At 43.4% G+C, this 26768-nt stretch overlaps 1 protein-coding gene across 1 annotated transcript in view; it reads left to right on the plus strand.

The window, feature by feature from the left end:
* SYAP1 (synapse associated protein 1) overlaps positions 1–26768 on the plus strand; it is a 112462-nt gene that overhangs the window by 47521 nt on the left and 38173 nt on the right. The window contains exons 4-5 of the mRNA XM_069205037.1: positions 13538–13611; positions 25381–25520. Of these exons, the coding sequence (XP_069061138.1) occupies positions 13538–13611; positions 25381–25520 (214 nt within the window). The remainder of the gene's footprint in view (positions 1–13537; positions 13612–25380; positions 25521–26768) is intronic.

Here is a 26768-nt window from a genome sequence, read left to right on the forward strand (position 1 = left end):
GTGGTGACTCTTGACACGTCTTCAAAGAGACTGCCTTCAAGGAATCCATGTGTAGATGTTTGAATAAGGCGAATCCGCACTGTTTCAATGGACAGTCTTGATATGGATGAGAAGATGGAGTGGAGGGGGAGGATAGAGAGCAGTCACATAGCCCCTGGTATGTAAGAACAAACACAACCAAATATGACTGCTGCAGGAGAGAAACCCAATTATGGGTGAACCGTAATTGGGTTTCTCTCCTGCAGCAGTCATATTTGATTTTGTTTGTTCAGACAGAAAGTGATGTCAAGGAAGTCGGGAGCAAGAAACGTATGACCATGTCCCTGGCCCTATTTCCAGGCACTCTTCTCATACCAACCACATCAGAGTGCCTGTGCGCATTGCATATTGATTTGTGATACATGCTGTAGCTGTGGTAATAAAGCTTCACTGTATGCTGGGTGCACGTTGGCCACATTGTGAAAGAAGAGCTGGCGTGCTTTGGGCTAGTACAGTTTCCAGTATAATAAACACAGTGAATTTGAATGTCTTCCTCTAGAGCAGTGTAGGAGCGTGCATCTAAGGGGCTGTAGCTCAGATTGAAGCCCGACCCTAAGCCACCACCATATCCTTTGTACACAGCTCGAGCCGAGTCGTAACTCACGCAGGTGCTGTTGAGTTGGACAGACATTAAGGGGCTGATTACGAGTTTGGCAGTCCCGTGACCACCATGTTGGCAGGGATGGTCTGATCTCCAACAGTCTTGCGGAGTGGACTGCTGCATTTTGAGTTTGGCGGGCGAGGAAATAGAAGACTGCCAGAGGTCCGCCGCCACCACCAGGAAGCATAGACCACTGTGGTCTCCTGGAGACATAAAAAGGCCAGCGGAGACCATGCTTCCGCCGGACTCATTACGAGGTTGCACACAGCCAATGTGACCGCCACGGGCCAACCATCATGGGTCAACAGGCGGTAACGAGCTATATAAAGGGAGACACTCACCTGCACACAGCAATACACGTCCAGAGCCACCATGGAGCCATTCCAGAATGACATGCCGCCGCTCCTGCTCACCGAAAGACAGTGAATCCAATGTTGATGTGGATGGCACCAACCATAAGTACCAACACCTAGCTGTATTATTAACATGGATAACAAAACCGTACCGCCACAAAACACATCATAGAAGGGTAGAGCCAAGGGCAGCAGCTACACCTATTATACCAAGACACACTCACGTGTCAGCCAGCACGCACAAAAACACACCGCATGGCAATATCACACATATACACACGGCTACACAACACAGGATCAGGGAAACTGAAGGCCACTCTCCCCCACACATACACACACACACATCCCTTCCTCCCTAAAAAACACAACTACTGCGCATATACATTCCACCATCTCACACCCAACACTGGCCAAGGACACCCCACACATACAACACACAAATATATCCATCTGCCATGGCACACACACAACACCACCAAAAAACAACATTGGAGTCAACACACATCACACACAGTCACAGCACAATAGACCAACAATGCCGTGCCCAATGCACACAGACACAAATAGACAAAAGACACAAAGTGCACTACCACAACAATACCTGCACAACTGGGATGGGAGCAGCAGAACCATACTTGGAAGGAGACTGCATTGGGACACATCTCATGTTGAGCAAGCCACAAACAACATGTGCATCGCAATTGACCACAATTAATCATCAGGGACAATGATTACCTATATCAATTATCATGCACATGCATAAAAGGGGGAAGGGAAAGGCAGCAAAACACACAACTCACACTCCATGGGACATACCCCTACACCAACCAGCTGTGAGGGACACACATTTAAATGGACACATGTGCACACAAATGCTAAGCAAACTACTGCAACTCAACACACTCCAGGTCTGCAGAGACAAAACTCAAGAACACACACACACTACATGTAGACAATAGCCGTATCAGGGGACAGGGCAGGCAATATACATGCCCACAACACACCACACAAAAAGAAACACATACCACCACAAACACAACACAATACCATGACACAACATACAATCTACATACACATACCCATCACACAACATGCACCCTACCCTTGGGGAACACAAGCACTGCACACAAACTCACATACTTCTAAAAACAGCACATGGAGCAGCAAGCAGCACAAACACACACACAACTACAGGCACACAAGCAATATCAGCCAGGAAGAACAGGAACCTAGGGAAGGAAAAGCAGGACAAAGGTGTATCCAAAACACAAACAACAGGTTGAGTTTTTAATAAATGTATAACATCACACAGAGTTTGCACAAAAGTAGGTAATAAAATTAAAGCTATTATGAACAGAGGCCCTAGAATATTTTTGGCCCGGCCCATAAAAATCCCTAAGACAACTATGAGTGCTGGCCAATGCCTCAGTGGCGACCTGCCCCCTTTTGTCTTGGTACTATTTGGTGACTAGGGCGGTTGAGTCATGTTTCTAACTGACTAAGCGAAATTCTCCCCTTTAAAGGCAATCTCAGTATCTCAATTGGTTTGTTAGGCGGTTCAAAAAATAAAGAAATGAAGCAGAGTAAAAATAGGATAATGATAAGAGGGGAATTCTCTCCCTGATGTAGTTTGCTTCCCTTCCTGCCTAGCATTCTGCATGCTTGTGACGCATTGTCGGTGTAATGCATGGATTAACTTACAGTAAGATATTGGCCCTCATTATGAACACGGCAGTCGAAACTGCGGTGTTCATGTTGGCGGTCAAAACACTGACCGCCAGCGTCCCCGGATCCCCGCCGGCTGTATTAGGGACATTCCTCTGGGCCGGCAGGCGGAAACATTGTTTCTGCCCGCCGGCCCAGAGGAATGACTGGCCGGGACATTGACAGCAGCTCCACATGGAGCCGCCACCAATGCCTCTGTGCGGTGGGTGCAGCTGCACCCATCGCGCAGATCACCTGCGCGATGGGGTACTGCACAGGAGCCCCTGCACTGCCCATGCCAAGTGCATGGGCAGTGCATGGTGCCCCGGGGCACTCCCTCCGCCAGCCTTACCCTGGTGGGTTTCCCCACCAGGGAAAGGCTGGAGGATTAGGGATCATTATCCGAGGGGCAGCACCACTTCCCTGTCGGATAATGATTCCGACCACCGCCAGGCTGCCTGACGGAGGCAGCCTGGCGGTGAGTGAGGGCTGGCGGTGAGTGAGGGCTGCCGATGGCAGCCCTCAAGGTGTGCATTATGTGGCGGTGTGGCCCGCCATGCCAGCTGGCGGGTTTTCCCGCCACCGCCGGCATGGCGGGCCACACCGCCAATTTCATAATGACCACTATTGTTTATAATGCAACAGTGCACATTGAAATACAAGTATGTGTGGTTCCATGTTATTATATCGAATCCATTAATTACCCTTTTATGAATCTTGGGGAATTACTAATGGAGTAATTACTTTCAGGGTCCTCTGTTTTTCCTTTATTTGAAAAAAAAAAAAAAAAAAACAGTGCATCACAAATATTGTTTTAATGCGATATTATAGTTTTTAACCGTTAGGAGGCAGTGTTGCTTTCTCTACTATTTTTTTTACTGCGGAAACATGCCCCACTATCCCCAGACCCTTTGCTTATTTTTCTTTTATCTTGCTCTTTTACGACCTAGAGCGCATTCCCACCTTTACTTAATTATTTCTTCGACTTTCTGTGTATGTACTTGTCTCTCAGTGTGTTTGTGTGCACACACGCATAATATACACATTTGTATCATCATATGTAATTAGGTATAAATAGTGTATACTTGCCTATCACTTCATTATTTGCCCCCAAACCCTTTTACTTAACTTAAGTGCATGTTTTTATTTACAATTTTCCCCGTTTTTTGAGGCGATATCTTTACGATGACGGTTTCACGCCAACCTGCTTGCTTCTAGATTGTTCACTACTATTCAACCTGTTTCTAATCGTACCTTTTTTAATAGTTGGGGGACCCGTGGCGTCGTGAGGTAACGAACGATTCATCATGGTCACCCAATTTTGGTTCAGTATGGATGCTGGTATTTGAAGTCAGGCATCCTGCCCTGCAATTTCTCTCTTTTAAGAAGGGTCAGAGGGCCCTATTGAACCTGCAGCATGATTGGCAGGGCTCCATCTTTGTTTAACCGAAGTACAGTGCATAGAGATGAAGCATAGAGGAAGAAAACCTGGATCACTAGACATGCAATATTAAATGCATGTAAAAGTACTAAAAGTGTATGGATTTATTTGCCTCTGTATTTGAATTGCTATATAGAACTGTAAAGACCTTCAGATGAGTTATACATCAAATGCAAGTATCAGAAAAACATTAATCTAATTGCTGTTTTTTTGTATTTTTTGTTTTTTTTGTTTGTTTTTTTAGCAGCCTTCTCCCTTGTTTTGAAAAGCAGTCTGTAATTGTCCTTGACAACGACTTCTGACTTCAGACTGTAAAATACGTTTTGTGGTGAAGCCATGGAGACTAATTAGGGCCTCTCGCTGATGTAGTGAGCATCCCTGTAGAGTTTGTGTGACTTGGGTTACCAGCCTCCGTTTACTACCAGATCCATGGGGAATCAGTGTTCAAGTCATCTTCAAGGAATCCCAGAAACAATGTCTGTTTTCTGTCCCTCAAGTCACAAATTCCAAGTGCTAATGTTTGATCTTAAATGTAATTATCGTATTTCGTTCTTTTATTGAGCATGCAAAAGCACGTTCAAGCATACTGAACTGGTAAGAATAAACTGAACCTAATTGCATAGGGAAAAGCTAGATTTAAGCAGATTCTTAGAGGAAGGTGCTCTACGATGTAATAAATATCATGTGGTAATACATTTCACTTCTCGGCACCAAGAAGGAGGAGGAGCGCCCTTCAAAGCGCAGCTGATACTAGGTTACCTTAGAAGACCAGCAGAAGAAGGAGGAAGGGAATAGGCAGTAAACATAGCTTCATTTAATTCTGGACTGTGGCCATACAGTTATTTGACAGCACGTATGGATTTGAATGCGGATCGCTTGGCTGGAGAGAGCCAGTGAAGGGTGCAAACTTGCTAGAAATCGGGAATCAATGAGGAAAACCAAGTAGCAGGTGAGCAGCGGAATTTTGAATAAGCTGTACACCTCTTTATTTAGTATGAAGGACGCTGAAGATACAGGGGCCGGCTTTTGTCAGAATGCGATCCCACAGTCACCTTTGTATCAGTAAAGCCATTATCAAGGGGGGAACTAGAAGTACTCTTCTTATGGGCTATGAGGTAGAGGAAACAAGAGCAAGTAAGTTTGTTATTCTGGGAGAATCAAGCTAAGTCTTGATCAAATCTTCAGTTTCACCCATGGGATACTGAAACTGAACAAGATCCCAGTTTTGACAGACCCCAATTGGAGGACTACATAGAGAAACAGTAGAACCAGCGGATAGGTTTTTCTGCAGACCTGGCCTCATGCAGCATGGGGATCAGGACTGCTTGGGACACTGTATTCAAGGCTGCATAAAGGTCCTAAATGATCAAGCACCCATATGCTCTTGATTTTGCAGCAGCAATTGCTAAATTGATTTTTACTAAGAGTGAGAGAGGGCTTGGATTCCGGGCAGCAGTTAATCTGGAGACCAAATCCAATATAGCATGTATTAGCTTTAAATTAACATTAAATGGCTTTGATGTTGGAATCAAATAACATATGCCATAGCTTTTCAAAGTTTTAATGAGAGGAATTGATGATTTACAAGAGGAGGCTGAGAAAAATAACTAAATATCTTAAAAGCCTAGGTTTGAATTTCTTCGGTCCTCAATTCTAGGCAAGTCAAGCCAATTTTCTCCATTAATTGGTGGCTATAGTATAGTTACGGATGTCCTCTGAAGGTCATTCTGATTGACATATTTGATCTAGAGATTTACAGTTCTTTAGGTAATAGGGCTTACCTCTGTATACCAAGGCACAGAGGGCTTAGTGTGATTACTCAGTTTAGATTCAAGTGGCACAACCTAATGTAAAGCTTCAGGGATCGAGGTATTGAATTAGGCGCCTCTTATTCCTCAACAAGTTCACTTTCCAAGATCTAGTTTGACAGACTGAGAAAGAGGTGTAAACTTTTGAAGAAGTTCATAGTTTTAAAATGTCTTTACAAGTTAGAGAAGCTTTACAAAACAAGGAAAATGGTAGAAGGCAAATTAATGAAACAGATGGTTGGTGTGATTATACTAACTAAGAGGACAGCAGATAGTTTGATCATAGAGACTGACAAGCTAAAAATCATGGCAAGCAATTTTCCTGCTTGATGAATGGAGCCACTGGTATTTTGTGATAGGCCAGTAAAAGAGCATGAATCCAAGGTGCGTTGGCAGCAGTAAGAGAATTATCTTCCTGATTGAAGCTACGAAGCATTAGAAAGTTAAAGAATTTACTACAAAAGGTGCAATGAAGTCAGCAAATTTCGAACCATACACTAACATCCATGTATACGTTGTAGATGCTTTAAGAGAAAAGTTAAAAACAAGGCATGTGGTCTCGAGTAGTGGATTCATAGTAGTTATGGAAAAGAAGTAAGATTTGCAAACAATAATTGTGATTGCTAACCTATCAGTCCCGTTCTTATGCAGAACCTGGCAAGTACATGATATTGCAATAGCAAAGTCGAAGAAAGAAGAGCATCTGACATTGGTTTCTGTAAAGAAAATTGAATCTAGCTTAACATCGAAAATAAGTTGTCTCAGTTGTGGATATTGAGCAAAGCTTAATAAAAAATACCACCACTCCTACCTTATCTGGTACCATCTGGCTTACTTAGGACCACCCCACATCCCAAACGAAGCTGTTTGTGCACCCTGAGGTTAGTCAAAGATGCCGTGTGATTAATGGAAATGAGCGAGCATATAGTTGCAGGGTGAAAAGTTGTGAAGAGCCACACAAGAATACCATATCCTGGAACAGAATCGACAATGCCGCGATTAGAAACTCTGGTTGAGGCTGCGAACGAGGAACAATCCAGTTTGCTTCAATACGTTTTGGGACATGGACTGAAATAGGCTGCCATAACAGAGACGCGGTAGGTGGGAGTGCAGGTTGCCAAGCAACTGGAATAATCAAAAGAGAATAAAATAAAATAACCTACAGGAATAGTAATCAGAGCCCAGATGCTTCTTCTGCAAACAAAGCGCTTCCACAATGTAACAGCTACTGGAAAATCAAATATAACTAACCCAAGCATGAGAAATAAACGAGTTAAAAATGATATAAATCACAAATTAATTATACCATAACAAAGTAAACTAACTAAAACGTGAGGAAAGTGGACCAAAGACCCCCGAATGCTACAAGGCAATGAAAACAACCCACTCAACTTAACAGGCAACTAAAAAGAAGCATGGGCAAAACGCTTAGCAGGTCATCTATTTAAAAGCACATATACACTTCAGGTATTCACGTTGCTGCTCTTCGTTACAGGGGACGCCATGCAGATCTGATGAATGAAATGCTAGGCATTAATGGCTTCTCCGTACCACATTTCAAGCGTATGCCATAGCAGGCATGGACCATTTGTCTTTTTTTTGTGAAAACCGTAATTAGCTATTGATCATAGATGCTGATGGGGGCACACGGTTTACTCTCGGTGATGTCCCATCATTTCCAAAGAACGTTATGAGGGGTTTTGGCTATTTTGACTGAGGGAATTTTAAGCAGCCCTGGCTTAAAGTTCTATACTCCGGCTTGGGGTGGGGGTTGCAGAATGTATAGAACCTTTCACTCACAAAGGGTCATACTGTAGCTTGTGTATGTTGCACTAATCAAGTAAGAACATACCAAGGAGTAACTGATGTGCTTTTGAGTTTTTCGAACGTGTGAGTTTGATTCAGGCAGAAGCCTGCCCAGGAATAGTCTCTTCTTTACAATGCACTACAAATAAGTGATGGATGGAATGCTTAAATTAATCTCAGCCACTCATAATTACACAGAGCCGCATTCCAGTCTGTTGTTATTTTGCACACCATGTCACCTCAGTATGGACCCAGCCTAATGCAAATCAGTCTTGATCCAGATTCCAGGGGAACAGTCCAGACCGATCTACTAAGCCAGATCCTCCCTAAACCGGAACACCAGCAATCCAAACTGGTTTTGTCCTTTTTAGGGTGCATCTGTCGGCTGTAGCTTTGTTCCAGTGGCAGAGTGTGCACGGGACCCACGTGTGGGCTTGCCTGTCCCATTCAAGGCATCGCACTGAAGTATGCAAAAAAGTGATGAATGGTATAGTTGAGTGAATCTCAGCCACTGGTAATTACTCCAGCCACATCCCAGTCCCTCGTTATTTTTCACACCAGACCACCTCAGTTTGCACCCAGCCATGTGCAAATCATTTGTGACCCGACTCCAATGGAAACTGTCTAGCCCTAACTCCCAGGCCATCACTTTTGTTGTTGTTGCAGTTTACGCCCTAAGTGCGATGGGTATGCCCAGACGTGGGTTCTGTGCTCACTGTGCCATAGGCCCCAAGCGGTTGTATGACGGAACCATGAATGCAGTTACCATGATTGCCTTTACAACGCGGTCAATACAACGCATGCGTCTTTACCACACATGCATTTACAGTAAAAAAAATTCACCACGCATATGCCTTTACCACAAACATTTCATTGTAAAGGCATGGTTGGTAAAGGCATATGTGTGGTAAAAATGTAAGTGGTAGGTATAATCCATAATATATATAATCACCTAGCCATGAAAAAACCCTGCCCACCCTAAAAATACCCTTACCACCCAAAAACCCATACCCACCCTAAACCCTAAAATATCCTTACCCCCCTCACTCCCATACAAACCCTAATCCCTAAAAGCCCCACCACCCAAAACCCCATACCCACCATAAAACCTAAAAATGCCCTTACCACCTAAAAATCAATACCCCTAAAATCTCCATAAAACTTGTGTGTGTGTGTATGTGTGTATGTATGTGTGTGTATATATATATATATATATATATATATATAAAATAAGCACTTGTGGCCAGATTTATTGACCCATTTTGCATGTGCAAATGGTGCGCATTGGTAAATTTGACTGTTTACAAATGCAAAATAGTCTTTCCATACATATGCCCTAGGGCATGTGTGTGCTTAACGCGCACAAATTATATTCAGTGTGCATCAAAGGGGGCTTTAGGCCTTCGGCACCCTTGGTTTTGCTATAGCACAGAAATGTGGGGAGAAAAAACTCAATACTAGAAACATTTACACAAAAACAAAATAAATACACCACAAATATTAAATAATTGAAAAAGAATTATTATATTATTCAATTAATGCAAATTAATTGTATCAAAAAGACAAGACAAATCACTATATTAGTATTGAGTTTTTTCTCCCCACATTTCTGTGTATATTGGAATATTTAGTGAAGGGGATAAACTAACTACTGTGGATGAGAGAGCAGGGCCACTTCTCAGTTATCCCATACTTACATTGAATACCCTTGGTTTTGCATTTTCCAATTCTGTGATTTCCCAGTAGGAAATCTCAATTTAGGTAAAGCAAAACCATTCACAGCCATGGGCCTTCCCATAGGAAGGAATAGAGACGAAATCCCAAATAGCGATTCCCTAATAGAGTTTGCGATTCTGTAGTGTTACATACCATTTTGCATTCCCTAACCTCTTGCATGCCTTGGACGAGGTGACCTCGTCCAAGGCATCGGTTCCCGGGTGCCTTGGACGAGGTCACCTCGTCCTACACCCGGGAACTGGGGTGGAGCGCTAGCGCTCCCCCCCCCCCCTGTGCTCCCCACCCACCCCCCCAAGGCAGGGATGGAAGGGTTGCTCCCCTAGGGGGCAAATTATATTTAGGCCATTTCTGCCCCCCTTGGGGGCAGATTGGCCTAATTTGATGAGGCCAATCTGCCCCCAAGGGGGACAGAAACCACTAGACACCAGGGATTTTTTTTTTTATGTGAATTTCACGCAAGGGGAGCGACCCCTTAGGCAGGGGTCGCTCCCCTAGGGGGCAAATTTTATTTAGGCCATTTCTGTCCCCTTTGGGGGCAAATCAGACGATTTTTGCTACGCCAATCTGCCCCCAAGGGGGGCAGAAACCACTAGGCACCTGGGATTTTTTGGTGCCAGTGTCACGCAGGGGGAGCGACCCCGTAGGCAAGGGTCGCTCCCGGGGGGTGGGGGGGGGGGGGGTGGGGAGGCAAATTTATTTTAGTCCATTTCTGCCTATTGTTATTAGGCCGATCTGTCCCCAGGGGGGGCAGAAACCTTATTTATTTATTTTAGGCCATTTCTGCCCCCCCTGGGGCTGGCTGAGCTAGAGGCCAAAATCCACAGGTAGGCACTTTGCAAAAAACACCTAGGCCTACCCACACAAGTGAGGTACCATTTTTTATCGGGAGACTTGGGGGAACGCTGAGTGGAAGGAAATTTGTGGCTCCTCTCAGATTCCAGAACTTTCTGTCACCGAAATGAGAGGAAAAAGTGTTTTTTTGGCCAAATTTTGAGGTTTGCAAAGGATTCTGGGTAACAGAACCTGGTCAGAGCCCCACAAGTCACCCCATCTTGGATTCCCCTGGGTTTCTAGTTTTCAAAAATGCGCTGGTTTGCTAGGTTTCCCCAGGTGCCGGCTGAGCTAGAGGCCAAATCCACAGGTAGGCACTGTTTTCTATGAAAAAATGTGATGTGTCCACGTTGTGTTTTGGGGCATTTCCTGTCGCGGGCGCTAGGCCTACCCACACAAGTGAGGTATCATTTTTATTGGGAGACTTGGGGGAACGCTGGGTGGAAGGAAATTTGTGGCTCCTCTCAGATTCCAGAACTTTCTGTCACCGAAATGTGAGGAAAACGTGTTTTGTTTAGCCAAATATTGAGGTTTGCAAAGGATTCTGGGTAACAGTACCTGGTCAGAGCCCCACAAGTCACCCCATCTTAGATTCCCCTAGGTCTCTAGTTTTCAAAAATGCACAGGTTTGGTAGGTTTCCCTAGGTGCCGGCTGAGCTAGAGGCCAAAATCTACAGGTAGGCACTTTGCAAAAAACACCTCTGTTTTCTTTCAAAAAATGTGATGTGTCCACGTTGTGTTTTGGGGCATTTCCTGTCGCGGGCGCTAGGCCTACCCACACAAGTGAGGTATCATTTTTATCGGGATACTTGGTGGAACATAGCATAGCAAAACAAGTGTTATTGCCCCTTGTCTTTCCATAAATTTTTTCCTTCCAAATATAAGAGAGTGTGTAAAAAAGACGTCTATTTGAGAAATGCCCTATAATTCACATGCTAGTATGGTCACCCCGGAATTCAGAGATGTGCAAATAACCACTGCTCCTCAACACCTTAACTTGTGCTCATTTTGGAAATACAAAGGTTTTCTTGATAGCTATTTTTCACTCTTTATATTTCAGCAAATGAATTGCTGTATACCCGGTATAGAATGAAAACGCACTGCAGGGTGCAGCTCATTTATTGGTTCTGGGTACCTAGGGTTCTTGATAAACCTACAAGCCCTATATATCCCTGCAACCAGAGGACTCCAGCAGACGTAACGGTATATTGCTTTCGAAAATCTGACATTGCAGGAAAAAGTTACAGAGTATAACGTAGAGAAAAATCGCTGTTTTTATCACCTCAATTTCAATATTTTTCTTTTTCAGTTGTTATTTTCTGTAGGAAACCCTTGTTGGATCTACAAAAATGACCCCTTGCTGAATTCAGAATTTTGTCTCCTTCTCAGAAATGTTTAGGTGTCTGGGATCCAGCATTGGTTTCACGCCCATTTCTGTCACTGACTGGAAGGAGGCTGAAAGCACAAAAAATTGTAAAAATGGGGTATGTCCCAGTAAAATGCCAAATTTGTGTTGAAAAGTTGGGTTTTCTGATTCAAGTCTGCCTGTTCCTGGAAGCTGGTGATTTTAGCACTGCAAACCCTTTGTTGATGCCATTTTCAGGGAAAAAAACACAAGCCTTCTTCTGCAGCCACTTTTTCCCATTTTTTTAAAAAAAACGAAAATTTCACTGTATTTTGGCTAGTTTCTTGGCCTCCTTCAGGGGAACCCACAAAGTCTGGGTACCTCTAGAATCCCTAGGATGTTGGACAAAAAGGACGCAAATTTGGCTTGGCTAGCTTATGTGGACAAAATGTTATGAGGGTCTAAGCGCGAACTGCCCCAAATAGCCAAAAAAAGGCCTGGCACAGGAGGGGGCAAAGGCCTGCAGCGAAGGGGCTAAATAGCGATTTCTTAAAATTCTCTATTTAGGAAATGCAAAATGGGATTTTGATGAACCTGGCCATTAATACTTACCTGTAAAACATTTGCCATGCACATACCATTACGATTTGTGCCTTTACAAAATAAAAAAAAATACTTACCTTTAAAACGTTTACTACGCATATGCCCTTACCATTCATGCCTTTAGAACAAAATTTGTTGTAAAGGCATGTATGGTAAAGGTATATTAGTGGTAAAGTCCTATGCGTGGTAAAGGCATGCGTGGTAAAGTCTTATGCGTGGTAATAGCTTAGTGGTAACAGTCATGTGTGGTAATGGCCGAGTTGTAATGGCTGTTTCCCTCCCCAAGCTATCCCTTACTCAGGAGACTTAAGGACTTTGAAACTAGTCTGGGGTTGCTTGTAGTTCCTGCTGGAGGGGGACATGCCTGGTAGTTTGGGACGGACTATTCCCATGAGGAGCAGGGTCAGTAATGATTTGCGTAAGGCTGGCTTTTATTTAGAGTGGCATGGTGGGTAAAAAAACTACAGACTAGAAAGGAGATTGAATGATTGCCAGTGGCTTAAGTTAATTCAATCGTCCCATCCATCACCTTGTTGTTGTTGCTTCTTTTTTACCAAGTGACGAAGGGCAGTAAGCAAAACTCATTGAAGATAGATAGTGTAAAATGCCGCATAAAGAGTGTTGGCAGCAAGGCTACATAATTCAACGAATCCTGTGTTTTAGAGAGGCCAGTATGAGTTGGGAGCCAGTGAGGATAAAGTCCTAGCCAAAACGGGGTTTCTGGTTGATGCAGCAGGTTGTACTATGTGTGAATTTGATATATCTGGCGATTTTTCAGCTGTGACTTTTTTGGACGTGTTAGAAAAAATGTTAATATACCAAGTGCTGGTGCTGATGTAAACCTATATTAACTGAAGTGCCTTTGTTGGGAATACAACAATCAAAATAAACCACTTCTGTAACCTTAAAAACAGGTGCAGTGTTCTCAGAACCACACTGCGTCCTTGGGTCTAACCTGTATCATGGCTATTGTTTAGGACTATGGTTTTGTTTGGCCAATACGGTAGTTTTAGTGAATGGGGTCTTCACATGTCAATTATGTACACGGACCACATTCTTAACCCTTGTCTTGTGCTGCTCCAAATCCACACCCAACTTAAGAGGTTTGAGTTCTTTTTTTTTTTAGCTCCAGGGGGGTTAAGGCTGTTTTTAAAACTGATGAAACATTTATGTCAAATAATTTGTGAAGGAGGTATGATAGCAGAAAATTATACAAGCCTGTACTGAGCTTGCAAAAGATTAATTAATTATTTTACTTATTTTGTGCAGATGCAGCTGTTCCACCTTGGGTTGGATATAACGAGGAAGAAACAATTCAACAACAGATTTTAGCCTTATCTGCTGTATGTATTTTTAAAATATATTTTAAACTATGCTGTTTGTGTCTAGTCACAGAAATCTTACTAAGTCGACTTGCAATTTGTAGTTAGTAAAGTTAATCAAGCAAAGACTTGGTATTAAATATAAGTAAAGGGGCTTCATTGAGTATTTACATGGCATTTCATTTTGAGTCGTTCTAAGAAGTGTGTGTTGTGACCTATCTGAGAAATATTTCTTTTGTACATAGAAAAATTGTTGTTGGTTTCCATAATTTTGGTATGCTGAACGCCCTGATGTATGAAATTTAGGCCCGCCTTCTCTCACAAACACAGAATGGTAGTCCCAGTGGCCAAAGCAGACAATCCTTTTGGGACGAAGAATATTACTTTCTCTTCAGCTTAACTAAGGAGTAATTGATGGAGAAATTAAGTATCTAAGGTATCTAAAAGCACACCATATTGGCAGCTAATGTGGTACCCAGGTGACTGGTTGGATGATGACGTGTTAGCATGTGTCTATCATTCTTACTAGCATTCTGGATGACCAGCAAACAGTATCATAGTTTATGTCCACTTACAACAATGTACAGTACTTTAGTTTTAGGCGTCTATAATGCCACCTTTCTTAGCTCATGTATCTAGTATTATTTTGGTCTTCTGTGATATGTTTAACATGATAAGAAGTAACACCAGAAAGCAGGAAGCACATTAAACCAATGGCCACTACATGCATACACTATTCTATTTTCCATGTTTGTATGTTTTTTTTCTTGCAGTGATATTTTCACTGTCCTCTAATAAGCCTCCCTTTAACAGTAAATATTATTTTTTATAATTGAACATAATATATGCAGTGTTTCAGTGAACAGCACATTAACCTGTGGCCTACCGCTTTTTTTTTTGTATGCCAACCCAAGCAATGTTTTAAATTATGACCCTGGAAGTCACTGTGATGTTTATCTGTGTTTTCATGGTATAGAACTGCAGGAAATACAACATTCTGCATAAACAGCCCTAGACTGTTGACTAAATCGATATTGCTTGTCTCACTCGAAGTCACTTTAATATTTTTGGAGAACTTTGATCAGACTCTGCCTTTCTCCCTTGAATTACCCCTTCAATGTTCGGACGAGCCGGTGAAGTGAATCCTGAAGAAAAATACCAATTCAAAGAGTAAAAATACTTGTTTATTTATTCAAGTCTGGAAGAATAAAAACTCCAGCCACTCCTGCTCTGCTCCTTCTTCAACTGCCTCCAATACAACATTCCAGGCAGTACCGTTCTAAGAGCAGGGAGAGCAGGAAGATACCATTTCACATAACAAACATAAACAAAGGGTAAAGAGACGAGGTATAATAACCTAAACCTTGAAATGCATTTTGCATACATAAATGTTTCCCCAACAAACAGAATACCACATCCGGTCCGCTACAGAGGCATTTGGCTTAGCCGAGACATTAATGCTCTGTGGCAAGCAAATTATGGTAGAGCAATGACCTGGTTGGAGGAAATGGCTACCATTATGGTCTCGCCTTCCATTATCCCTCACAGGCCACATCTCTGTAGCAAAGATGGTGGTCCTTCCCAAGTTCCTCTATCTGTTCCTCAATAGTCCCCTTCCCCTGACTACTTGCATCCTTAAACGTTTAAAATTCAATCTATGCACCCTAGTCTGTGCGGGGAAGCAACCCAGAGCATCCTGGAAGCTTCTCACTCTACCGCCGGTGAGGGGTGGACTATAGCTGCCGGACATGACACTTTATGCCTACTGTGCTCTCCACTTTTGGGTGCACCCAACCCCATTTCAACCGCATACTGCCATAGAGGCAGATAGAGCAGCCCCAAGCTCCCACATTGTGGCACTGTTCAACCCTTACAAGACACCCAGAGCTGAAATAAACACGGTCGCCTGCGTGCGATGGGCATAGGAGGGGCTATGTAGACAAGGTGGACTACGCCTTTTAAATGCACCATCCATAGTTACTCGAGAACCCAATGAGGGATATGGCACCAGGGTACGGGCTATCAAACTTAAAATCTCTGAATTTGCCGATATATATCCCGATGGTCAATTTATCACACAACTACCTGAGGCAGAGGGCACCAGTCACACACCGTTAGATGTCCTGTTTTATTATCAACTTCAGGCGACATGGCGCACCTTACACCCCACCTTCCCTTCTGCGCCATCCACATTACCACATTAGAAATTATTCTTTCGGCCCCATCCCGTAGGCGTCTGATCACTCGTCTTTATAATTCCATCCAGGCTTCTGCCCTGACTTTCATATCAGATGCCCATGCAAGCTGGGATGCGTACCTCTCCTCAACACTTTCGGACTAACAATAGGACTACTGTTGTGGCCAACTAGAACACCTCTCCCCTAACCACAGATTACGTCTCATACACTTTAAATACTTGCACCGCCTCTATCGAAACCCTTCACAACTTTTCAGAATAGGCTTAGTCCCAGATGTGAGGTGCATCAGATGCGGTAAGGCTCAGGCCTCCATCCTACACTTGGCGTGGGTATGCCCGCCGATACTGGCATTGTGGGAGGCGGTCTCTGATACCATACAGATAACTGGACACGACCCACCTAGGGCCCCGTTAGTGGCATTACTAGGCCATTTTGCGCAGGTACCTGCCGAGTGCAGGCACCTCACAGCCATGCTACTCCTCTTAGCAAAAAGGAGAGTGGACATATACTGGGGTAGGCACCCGTCCCCCACCGTCGCCGCCTAGATGCAAGATGTTATATATTACCAAGAACAATTAGATGAATATGGTGAACTGTTACCACCTAGCTCCCAACCCAGGGACATATGGGGCCCCTTCCGCAATTACCTTTACACCCAGAACAGATGTCTCTCTCTCCCATAACTAAGTCAGCTACCACCACATCACAGACAGCGGGCTAAAAACAAGCGTGGCTAACACCGCACGTTAGTTCTTGCCGTAGCACTCTCAACCAGAATATGCTGCCCATAGGCCGATCACAGGCCGGGTCTGGTAAATACTAATCCATGTAGTATTTTGGCTCCTAACCATGCCCTTAACTAACAACACTATTTCTCATTGTTTTGCCTACTAATGGGACCTATGGGGATATATTGAAACCTATGCTATTTAGAATGAACCAAACTGTGTGTCGTCAATTAACCTGTAACCATTGACTGTACCTCAAGCTGTTTGTTGTAGTGGTCTCTATGCAATCAATAATAATAATAATAATAAAAAAAGAAAAAAAAAATATATATATATATATATATAATGTCACTGACTCCAGCAGAGTGAAACCAGTCACTCATCCTTTCAGTGTCTATATTATGAGTTTCATTGGGTAATAGAAAAACCTATTATTTACCATTATGTGAAGACTGCTGCAAGAAGCACTATGAAGTAAAACATGTTTTTATTATAAATGCTGTATGCTGTTGCCACTTCATAAATATAACTTTTTATTAGCCAAGGATTTGTTTGTTAAAGCGTTCCAATTTATTGTGTGCTGCTGCTGGGATGTGTGCACAACTTGCAGAGTCATGAAATGGATTCCTTTTATTTCAAGGGCGCTTGAGACAATACATTTCTGGTGGGACACGGGCACATCCTTGGGGAATATTAAGGAGCCTAGCTTGGTTTTAAGAACCAAAGCACGAGCCGAGCCACCAAGAGATGTAAATCAGGAAGCAAATATCAGGAAAAATACAAGTAAATACTTTAAAATGAAAAAAATCTACTGTTAAACATTTATCAGTGTCTCAATTAAGTAAATACGATATGACTGCATTCATGTGACATTTATTTAAAAGTTCTATTTTTGTTAAAATTCAAAGAATAACCCACGGCCTAAATATATTGCCACGAGTTTCCTGAAACGTGTCAGTTTCTCAAGTTCTTCATTTATATAGCTTACATTATTATTAAATGTGAAACATGATTATTTTACATTAACCATATACAAGTGCGGTTTTTGTATAGAGCAGATCAAGTCTGAATTACTTCAGTATCCTGTCAAACTGGTTAGTTAGGTAAAATGATACATACTGAAGTAGTGCGATGGGCCATGAGTCACACAATTTGTAACTTGTGAAAGCTGGGATTTGAGCATTTGAAAAATTGTCATGCAACTATCGTTAGTGTATAGAGTTCAATGAAACGACTTCTCACAACTTAAATCAAATTGACACTATACGCACACACAAATCCCTGGAAGTTTTTCCTAAGATGTAAAGGTATGCTTTTCTGTTTGGACTGTTTCAACATACACTGAGATTAAACAAAGTAACGGAACATGACCGTTTGAAATCATACTGTACCCTAAAGAGAAAGCCCTATGGGCGATAGAAGACCTCTTTCTTTTTCCTAAATATTTAATATTGTGGTTGAGGTGTTGAGCCACCCTTTTAACAGCCATCTTTTCTCAATTTGGCCACAGCAGCAGCAACATTAACGTAAAACAATACATCTACTGCCTTCCTAAGGTAAGCCTTGCTGGCTAAACGGGCCTACTTAGGGGATGCCCTAGACCATAACGACTGCAATTAAATAATTAACAAAACAAAGAGGTCCTGAAGCCCTTCAGAGTTTGCTAATAGTTTACAGCGCCCCAAGGAGACCTAGCTGATATGCTGCAGTACTTCAAAGAAATATGTTCTGTCTGACATTCTTTATTCTTCAGTTTGTGCTTCAGAATCTTGTGAGGTTATTGTCCCGTGCGCCCCCTCTCTAAAAAATCTTTGGGGGGTGTAAATCCCCCCATCCCATACAGTTCCTACACCCATGGTATTATCACTCTAAGGTCAATTGAATAAAATCCTCTTTCATTTTATTGCAAAGAAGCATTGTTTCTGTGCGAAATAGTACATCTACTATTATTATTATAGACAGAATATTTCCAGACATCATAAAATGCAACCTTTACTATGGCTGTTTTAGTTGGTATTTTTACATTTATGGGCAACTGTTCTTTAGACCATTTTTTGTTTAAACTGATGGCAATTACAGGCAGAAGGAAAACACAGACATGTCTTATAGTTTTTGATCAAATGTAAGAAAAATGTAATTCTGAATACATCTCCTCCTCTTTATAGGAGTATTATAGGTGATGCAAGTTACCAAAAGCTGCAGAATTAAACATAATGAATCATTTCAAATGGAAGGGACCTTATTGGAGAATCTGTGTTTAACTGTTTAATTGACCTCTTATTACCTTCTGACATTTGATTCCTAAGCCTTACATTAGTTTTATTTTTTAGTTCTGTTACATTTTTCATCCTGTAAACCAACGAAATAAAGCAGTTGTATGCAATAGATTTATTCTGACATTTCTAGTATATTTCTTCTTTTGATATATCTGATTAAGAATTAGGACTGCTCATTATTCAGTATTCGTTACAGTTAAAGCCTTTTAATTGGGCTATTTTGCTCAGCAGTGTACAAGACTGCAAAATGTCCCTAGTGTTACACAGCTGTTGATGAGATGACAACACTGTCTAGATAGGTCTTAAATGCCACACTTCCAACAGCAGATCACATATCTCTCAGTTATGTCTCCCTTCAGGTTGTAGACTCTGTATGATGCTTGGCTCAGTACATGGTTTTCTCCTACTGGAGAACTCTCAGTAAAACTTTACAAAGAATAGGTTTCTGTCTGTATGTACTGTTCTCATTTAAGCGCAACTAGCACTCTGGCTGCTACCGGTAAACTCAACATCAGCCTTGGACTCTAAAATGTTCTTCTGTGAAGCGCAGGCCTATCAGTCTTGTGAGTTTATTACTTGTGCTGGCATAGAAATATCTTGTTCGATGGCATCTGTCGCTGTAGATACGCATGTTCTGCAATAGCTCGCCATCTGGTGTTGGGCCGGAGTGTTACAAGTTGTTTTTCTTCGAAGAAGTCTTTCGAGTCACGGGACCGAGTGACTCCTCCTTTTGTCTCCATTGCTCATGGGCGTCGACTCCATCTTCGATTGTTTTTTTTCCGCCATCGGGTTCGGACGTGTTCCTGTCGCTCCGTGTTTCGGAACGGAAAATTAGCTAATTTCGGAAGATTTTCGTCGGTATTGTTGCGTTCGGGATCGGCGTACTTAGATTCCACACCGCATCGAAGATCGAAGAGCTCCGGTGCCCTTCGGGGTAGTTTTTCGATCCTCCGTCGGGGCCTGGTCGGCCCGACCGCGTGCTGAAGAACGCCGATGGAACGGACCCCGTTCCGTTTCTGCCCCAAATGCCACAATAAATACCCCTACACAGACCAACACTTGGTCTGCAACCTGTGCCTGTCACCTGAGCACAGCGAAGACACCTGCGAGGCCTGTCGTGCGTTCCGGTCCCGAAAAACACTCCGAGACCGTCGAGCCAGAAGACTTCAGATGGCGTCCGCACCGACAGCCCAACGGGAGTTCGAGGAACAGGAAGAGGAAGGTACCTTCTCGATCCAAGACTCAGACTCCGAAGGATTCGACAATGCACAAACCGTGAGTAAGACGTCGAAAACCACACAGAAAAACATTTACAAGGCCCAGGGGACGCCACTGCCATCCGGCCATGGCTCCACCCATAAATTCGGTGACCGACCGTCGGCACCGAAAAAGGCCCAAACAGTGCCGAGATCGTCCGACTCCGGTCGAGACACCGGCACGCAGCCTTCTCGGGACCGAGAAAGTGCTGGAGACAAGCCTCGACACCGAGATGCCGGTGTGGACACGGCTCGACGCCGAGACAGCGGCACCGAAACAGATCGACGCCGAGAGGTTTCGGCCCCGAAAAAGAAAAAAGTCACCTCGGAGCCGAAAAAACACGCAGACTGCAAGCGACCCAGCTTCAGGCTCTTATACAGAGGAGCACTCGCTAACCTCCCAAATGCAGAAGCATAGGTTTGAGGAAGAGCTACAAGCAACTGATGTGGACCATACGCAAAAGCGTATCTTCATACAGCAGGGGACAGGAAAAATAAGCACCCTTCCCCCCATTAGGAGAAAGAGAAGGTTGGAGTTCCAGACGGAACAGACACCACAACCAAAGGTGGTGAAAAGAGTTACCCCACCACCCTCTCCTCCGCCCGTGATTAACGTCTCACCAGCACAAACTCCATCACACTCCCCAGCTCACACCACCATGAGCCAGGGTGACCAAGATCAGGACGCATGGGACCTATACGACGCCCCAGTGTCAGATAACAGTCCGGAGGCATACCCTACAAAGCCATCTCCACCAGAAGACAGCACCGCGTATTCTCAAGTGGTGGCTAGAGCAGCACAATTTCACAACGTAAGCCTCCACTCAGAACAGGTCGAGGATGATTTCTTATTCAACACACTCTCCTCCACCCACAGCTCATACCAAAGCCTGCCTATGCTCCCTGGTATGCTCCGGCACGCAAAAGACATCTTTAAGGAGCCGGTCAAAAGTAGGGCAATCACACCAAGGGTGGAAAAAAAGTATAAGGCGCCTCCTACAGACCCGGTTTTCATCACTACACAGCTGCCACCAGACTCTGTCGTTGTAGGAGCAGCTAGGAAAAGGGCCAACTCTCACACATCTGGAGATGCACCACCCCCAGATAAAGAAAGCCGCAAGTTCGATGCAGCTGGTAAAAGAGTCGCAGCACAAGCTGCAAACCAGTGGCGCATCGCGAACTCCCAGGCACTACTTGCGCGCTATGACAGAGCCCACTGGGACGAGATGCAACATCTCATTGAACATCTGCCCAAGGACTTACAAAATAGGGCAAAACAAGTGGTTGAGGAGGGACAGACCATCTCCAACAACCAGATACGCTCCTCCATGGACGCTGCAGATACAGCTGCACGGACAGTTAATACATCTGTAACTATCAGAAGGCATGCATGGCTCCGAACGTCTGGATTTAAACCAGAGATTCAACAAGCAGTTCTCAATATGCCTTTTAATGAAAAAGAACTGTTCGGTCCAGAAGTGGACACAGCGATTGAGAAACTCAAAAAAGATACGGACACTGCCAAAGCCATGGGCGCACTCTACTCCCCGCAGAGCAGAGGGAATTACAGCACATTCCGTAAAACGCCCTTTCGAGGGGGGTTTCGGGGTCAAAGCACACAAGCCAGCACCTCACAAGCCACACCGTCCAGTTACCAGGGACAGTATAGAGGAGGTTTTCGGGGACAATATAGAGGAGGGCAATTCCCTAGAAATAGAGGAAGATTTCAAAGCCCCAAAACCCCTACTACTAAACAGTGACTCACATGTCACTCACCCCCTCCACACAACACCAGTGGGGGGAAGAATAGGTCATTATTACAAAGCATGGGAGGAAATCACTACAGACACTTGGGTTCTAGCAATTATCCAACATGGTTATTGCATAGAATTTCTACAATTCCCCCCAAACATACCACCAAAAGCACAAAATTTAACAACACACCATTCCAATCTCCTGGAGATAGAAGTGCAGGCACTATTGCAAAAGAATGCAATCGAATTAGTGCCAAACACACAAATAAACACAGGAGTTTACTCACTGTACTTTCTGATACCAAAGAAGGACAAAACACTGAGACCAATCCTAGACCTCAGAGTAGTGAACACTTTCATCAAATCAGACCATTTCCACATGGTCACACTACAAGAAGTATTGCCATTGCTAAAACTACACGACTACATGGCAACTTTAGACCTCAAGGATGCTTATTTCCATATACCAATACACCCATCGCACAGGAAATACCTAAGGTTTGTATTCAAAGGAATACATTACCAATTCAAGGTACTGCCTTTCGGATTAACAACCGCACCAAGAGTCTTTACCAAATGTCTAGCGGTAGTCGCTGCACACATAAGAAGGCAGCAAATACATGTGTTCCCATATTTGGACGACTGGCTAATCAAGGCCCATTCGTTCATACAGTGCTCAAATCACACAAATCAGATCATACAAACCCTCTTCAAACTCGGGTTCACCGTCAACTTTACAAAATCCAACATTCTGCCGCGCAAGGTACAACAATACCTAGGAGCCATAATAGACACATCAAAGGGAGTAGCCACTCCAAGTCCACAAAGAATTCTAAATTTCAACACCATCATACAACGCATGTATCCAACACCAAAGATACAGGCAAAGATGGTATTACAACTCCTAGGCATGATGTCTTCATGCATAGCCATTGTCCCAAACGCAAGACTGCACATGAGGCCCTTACAACAATGCCTAGCATCACAGTGGTCTCAAGCACAGGGTCACCTTCTAGATCTGGTGTTAATAGACCGCCAAACTTACCTCTCGCTTCTGTGGTGGAACAAAATAAATTTAAACAAGGGGCGGCCTTTCCAAGACCCAGTGCCACAATACGTAATAACAACAGATGCTTCCATGACAGGGTGGGGAGCACACCTCGATCAACACAGCATACAAGGACAATGGAACGTACATCAAACAAAACTGCATATCAATCACCTAGAACTTCTAGCAGTTTTTCAAGCACTAAAAGCTTTCCAACCAATAATAGTTCACAAATACATTCTCGTCAAAACAGACAACATGACAACAATGTATTATCTAAACAAGCAGGGGGGGACGCACTCCACGCAGTTAAGCCTGCTAGCACAAAAAATTTGGCATTGGGCAATTCACAACCAAATTCGCCTAATAGCACAGTTTATACCAGGGATCCAAAATCAACTCGCAGACAATCTCTCTCGAGATCATCAACAGGTCCACGAATGGGAAATTCACCCCCAAATTCTGAACAATTATTTCAAACTCTGGGGAACACCTCAGATAGACTTGTTTGCGACAAGGGAGAACGCAAAATGCCAAAACTTCGCATCCAGATACCCACACAAACAATCCCAAGGCAATGCCCTATGGATGAACTGGTCAGGGATATTTGCTTACGCTTTTCCTCCTCTCCCTCTCCTTCCTTACCTGGTAAACAAACTCAGTCAAAGCAAACTCAAACTCATATTGATAGCACCAACTTGGGCAAGGCAACCCTGGTACACAACGCTGCTAGACCTATCAGTGGTACCCTGCATCAAATTGCCCAACAGGCCAGATCTGTTGACACAGCACAACCAAAAGATCAGACACCCAGATCCAGCATCGCTGAATCTAGCAATCTGGCTCCTGAAATCCTAGAATTCGGGCACTTACAACTTACCCAAGAATGTATGGAAGTCATAAAACAAGCCAGAAGGCCATCCACCAGGCACTGCTATGCAAGTAAATGGAAGAGGTTTGTTTGCTACTGCCATATTAATCAAATACAACCATTACACACAACTCCAGAACATGTAGTGGGTTACTTGCTTCACTTACAAAAATCTAACCTAGCTTTCTCTTCCATTAAAATACACCTTGCAGCAATATCTGCATACCTGCAGACTACCTATTCAACTTCCCTATATAAGATACCAGTCATTAAAGCATTCATGGAGGGCCTTAGGAGAATTATACCACCAAGAACACTACCTGTTCCTTCATGGAACCTAAATGTTGTCCTAACTAGACTTATGGGTCCACCTTTTGAACCCATGCACTCCTGCGACATACAGTTCCTAACCTGGAAGGTGGCATTTCTCATCGCCATTACTTCCCTAAGAAGAGTAAGCGAGATTCAGGCGTTTACAATACAGGAACCTTTTATACAACTACACAAAAATAAAGTCGTCCTAAGGACCAATCCTAAATTTTTGCCAAAGGTTATTTCACCGTTCCATCTAAATCAAACAGTGGAACTTCCAGTGTTCTTTCCACAGCCAGATACCGTAGCTGAAAGGGCACTACATACATTAGATGTCAAAAGAGCATTGATGTATTACATTGACAGAACAAAAAACATCAGAAAGACTAAACAACTCTTTATTGCATTTCAAAAACCTCATGCAGGAAACCCAATTTCAAAACAAGGTATAGCCAGATGGATAGTTAAATGCATCCAAATCTGCTACCTTAAAGCTAAACGACAGCTGCCCATTACACCAAGGGCACACTCAACCAGAAAGAAAGGTGCTACCATGGCCTTTCTAGGAAACATCCCAATGCAAGAAATATGTAAGGCAGCCACATGGTCTACGCCTCACACATTCACCAAGCACTACTGTGTAGACGTGTTATCCGCACAACAAGCCACAGTAGGTCAAGCCGTATTAAGAACATTATTTCAGACTACTTCCACTCCTACAGGCTGATCCACCGCTTTTGGGGAAATAACTGCTTACTAGTCTATGCAGAACATGCGTATCTACAGCGACAGATGCCATCGAACTGAAAATGTCACATACCCAGTGTACATCTGTTCGTGGCATCAGTCGCAGTAGATTCGCATGTGCCCACCCGCCTCCCCGGGAGCCTGTAGCAGTTTGGAAGTTACCTTCAATTATTTATATATGTATCATCTCAACCTTAAATAGGTGCATACTTAGTCACTCCATTGCATGGGCACTATTACTACAATTCAACTCCTACCTCACCCTCTGCGGGGAAAAACAATCGAAGATGGAGTCGACGCCCATGCGCAATGGAGACAAAAGGAGGAGTCACTCGGTCCCGTGACTCGAAAGACTTCTTCGAAGAAAAACAACTTGTAACACTCCGGCCCAACACCAGATGGCGAGCTATTGCAGAACATGCGAATCTACTGCGACTGATGCCACGAACAGATGTACACTGGGTAAGTGACATTTTCATTCTGGTTTATTTTTTGTCCTCCCGTATCTTTCTGATGTACTTATGCATGTCTTCCTGCCCACACGGTTAAAAAACAGTATTTGAATAATGTTTCTCTACTTTCCACCCTATTGACATCCAGGATCGGCGAAACTTTCTGCGTGACCCACCAGCAGGAGTTCATTTTCAATTTGACTTTGATCAAATGTATCCTGTTGCCCTGGTAATGTTGCAGGAAGATGAGCTCCTGAACCGAATGAGATTTGATCTTGTTCCAAAGCAGTAAGCAGTTTATTTTCAATTATGATTTTTTTTTTTTTTGCTGGTACTTAGAGCTTGATCCCTTAAGATTGGAGAAACTGAAGAAATTACTGTTTCGCTGTTTTTCCTTTAGGGAGGGTGGAGCGGGCAGCATTATACAAAATGATTGTGTCCCCCTCCAACTCCCCTGCCTCCCCCCGTCATCTCTCTAGCTCTTCTTAATAGTACAGCATACCTGGATTCTGGATGGGAGAAGAGATTTTCCTTGGGCTTGGTGCAATAGTGTGCACCTTTTTCTGGGATACCAAGACTTTCTTTTGCCTCCCCCTCCCATATAATCTATGTTGGCAGTATCGCCTTTCTTGCTGTTAGAAGATATTGTTAGGGATCTCAGCTTGTAGCCTTGAACAATGTGTTTTTTTATGTTCAGGTTCAGCCATTCCACTTTGGGATTAGGCATTAGGCAAACAGGGTTATTCCAGGTTCATATATGGTGGCAGATCCTCTACTTGCTCACCCATCCTGACTGAAATTGTGGTCTGAGCCTGGAATGCAACGGCGGGAGTAGTTATCCTAGGGAGAACCACTTTGGAACTCTGTTCTACAGGACCTCTGAGCACAGAATAGGTTTGAAAGATTAAGACCTGATTGGGATTTCTAAGGTTAGGTAAATGCGGGCTGTGAATGCTTTGAAGCCTTTTGGTGTTCTCAATGAGGTGTTTTTGCTGCAGAATACTCAATGTGAATTATGAAGTTCTCTTGTAACTGCTCAATAAGAAGGCTATATCGTCATTATACATGATCTTGATCAGTCATGCCCTCATGAGCTCTTCCTATGCTTGAAAATAGATGGCAGGTTGCTTTGGGACATTTTTGTGAGGGAGAGTGAGAACGCGAAGATGTACCCAAGGGAAGTTGCTGTACATATAGGCTTTCAACTGGTTTAGTTAAAGCTGCTTTACTGGCATTTGTCCACTGGTTTTGGCAAATTATGAAGTTGTAGTATTGACTCCTGTTTAAGGAGATTTGGTAACAAGGGTATTGTATCAAATTGGGTTATTAGTTGAGGGGGCATACCTTAAGTATTCATCACAGCCCTTGTTAGGGTAAAACCTCAAAGTTACTAAGTTCACTTGAGTTCAAGCCCCTGGTAACTATGGCACAGATTAAACAGACTTAACTTAAAGACAATGCGTAAAGTATTTATGCAGTGCTAAAACAGTAATTAAGTTGAAATACAGAATAATAAAAATGCAAAAACAAATTAGA

The sequence above is a fragment of the Pleurodeles waltl genome, chromosome 8 (genome assembly GCF_031143425.1).
Source record: "Pleurodeles waltl isolate 20211129_DDA chromosome 8, aPleWal1.hap1.20221129, whole genome shotgun sequence".
Classification (NCBI taxonomy): domain Eukaryota; kingdom Metazoa; phylum Chordata; class Amphibia; order Caudata; family Salamandridae; genus Pleurodeles; species Pleurodeles waltl.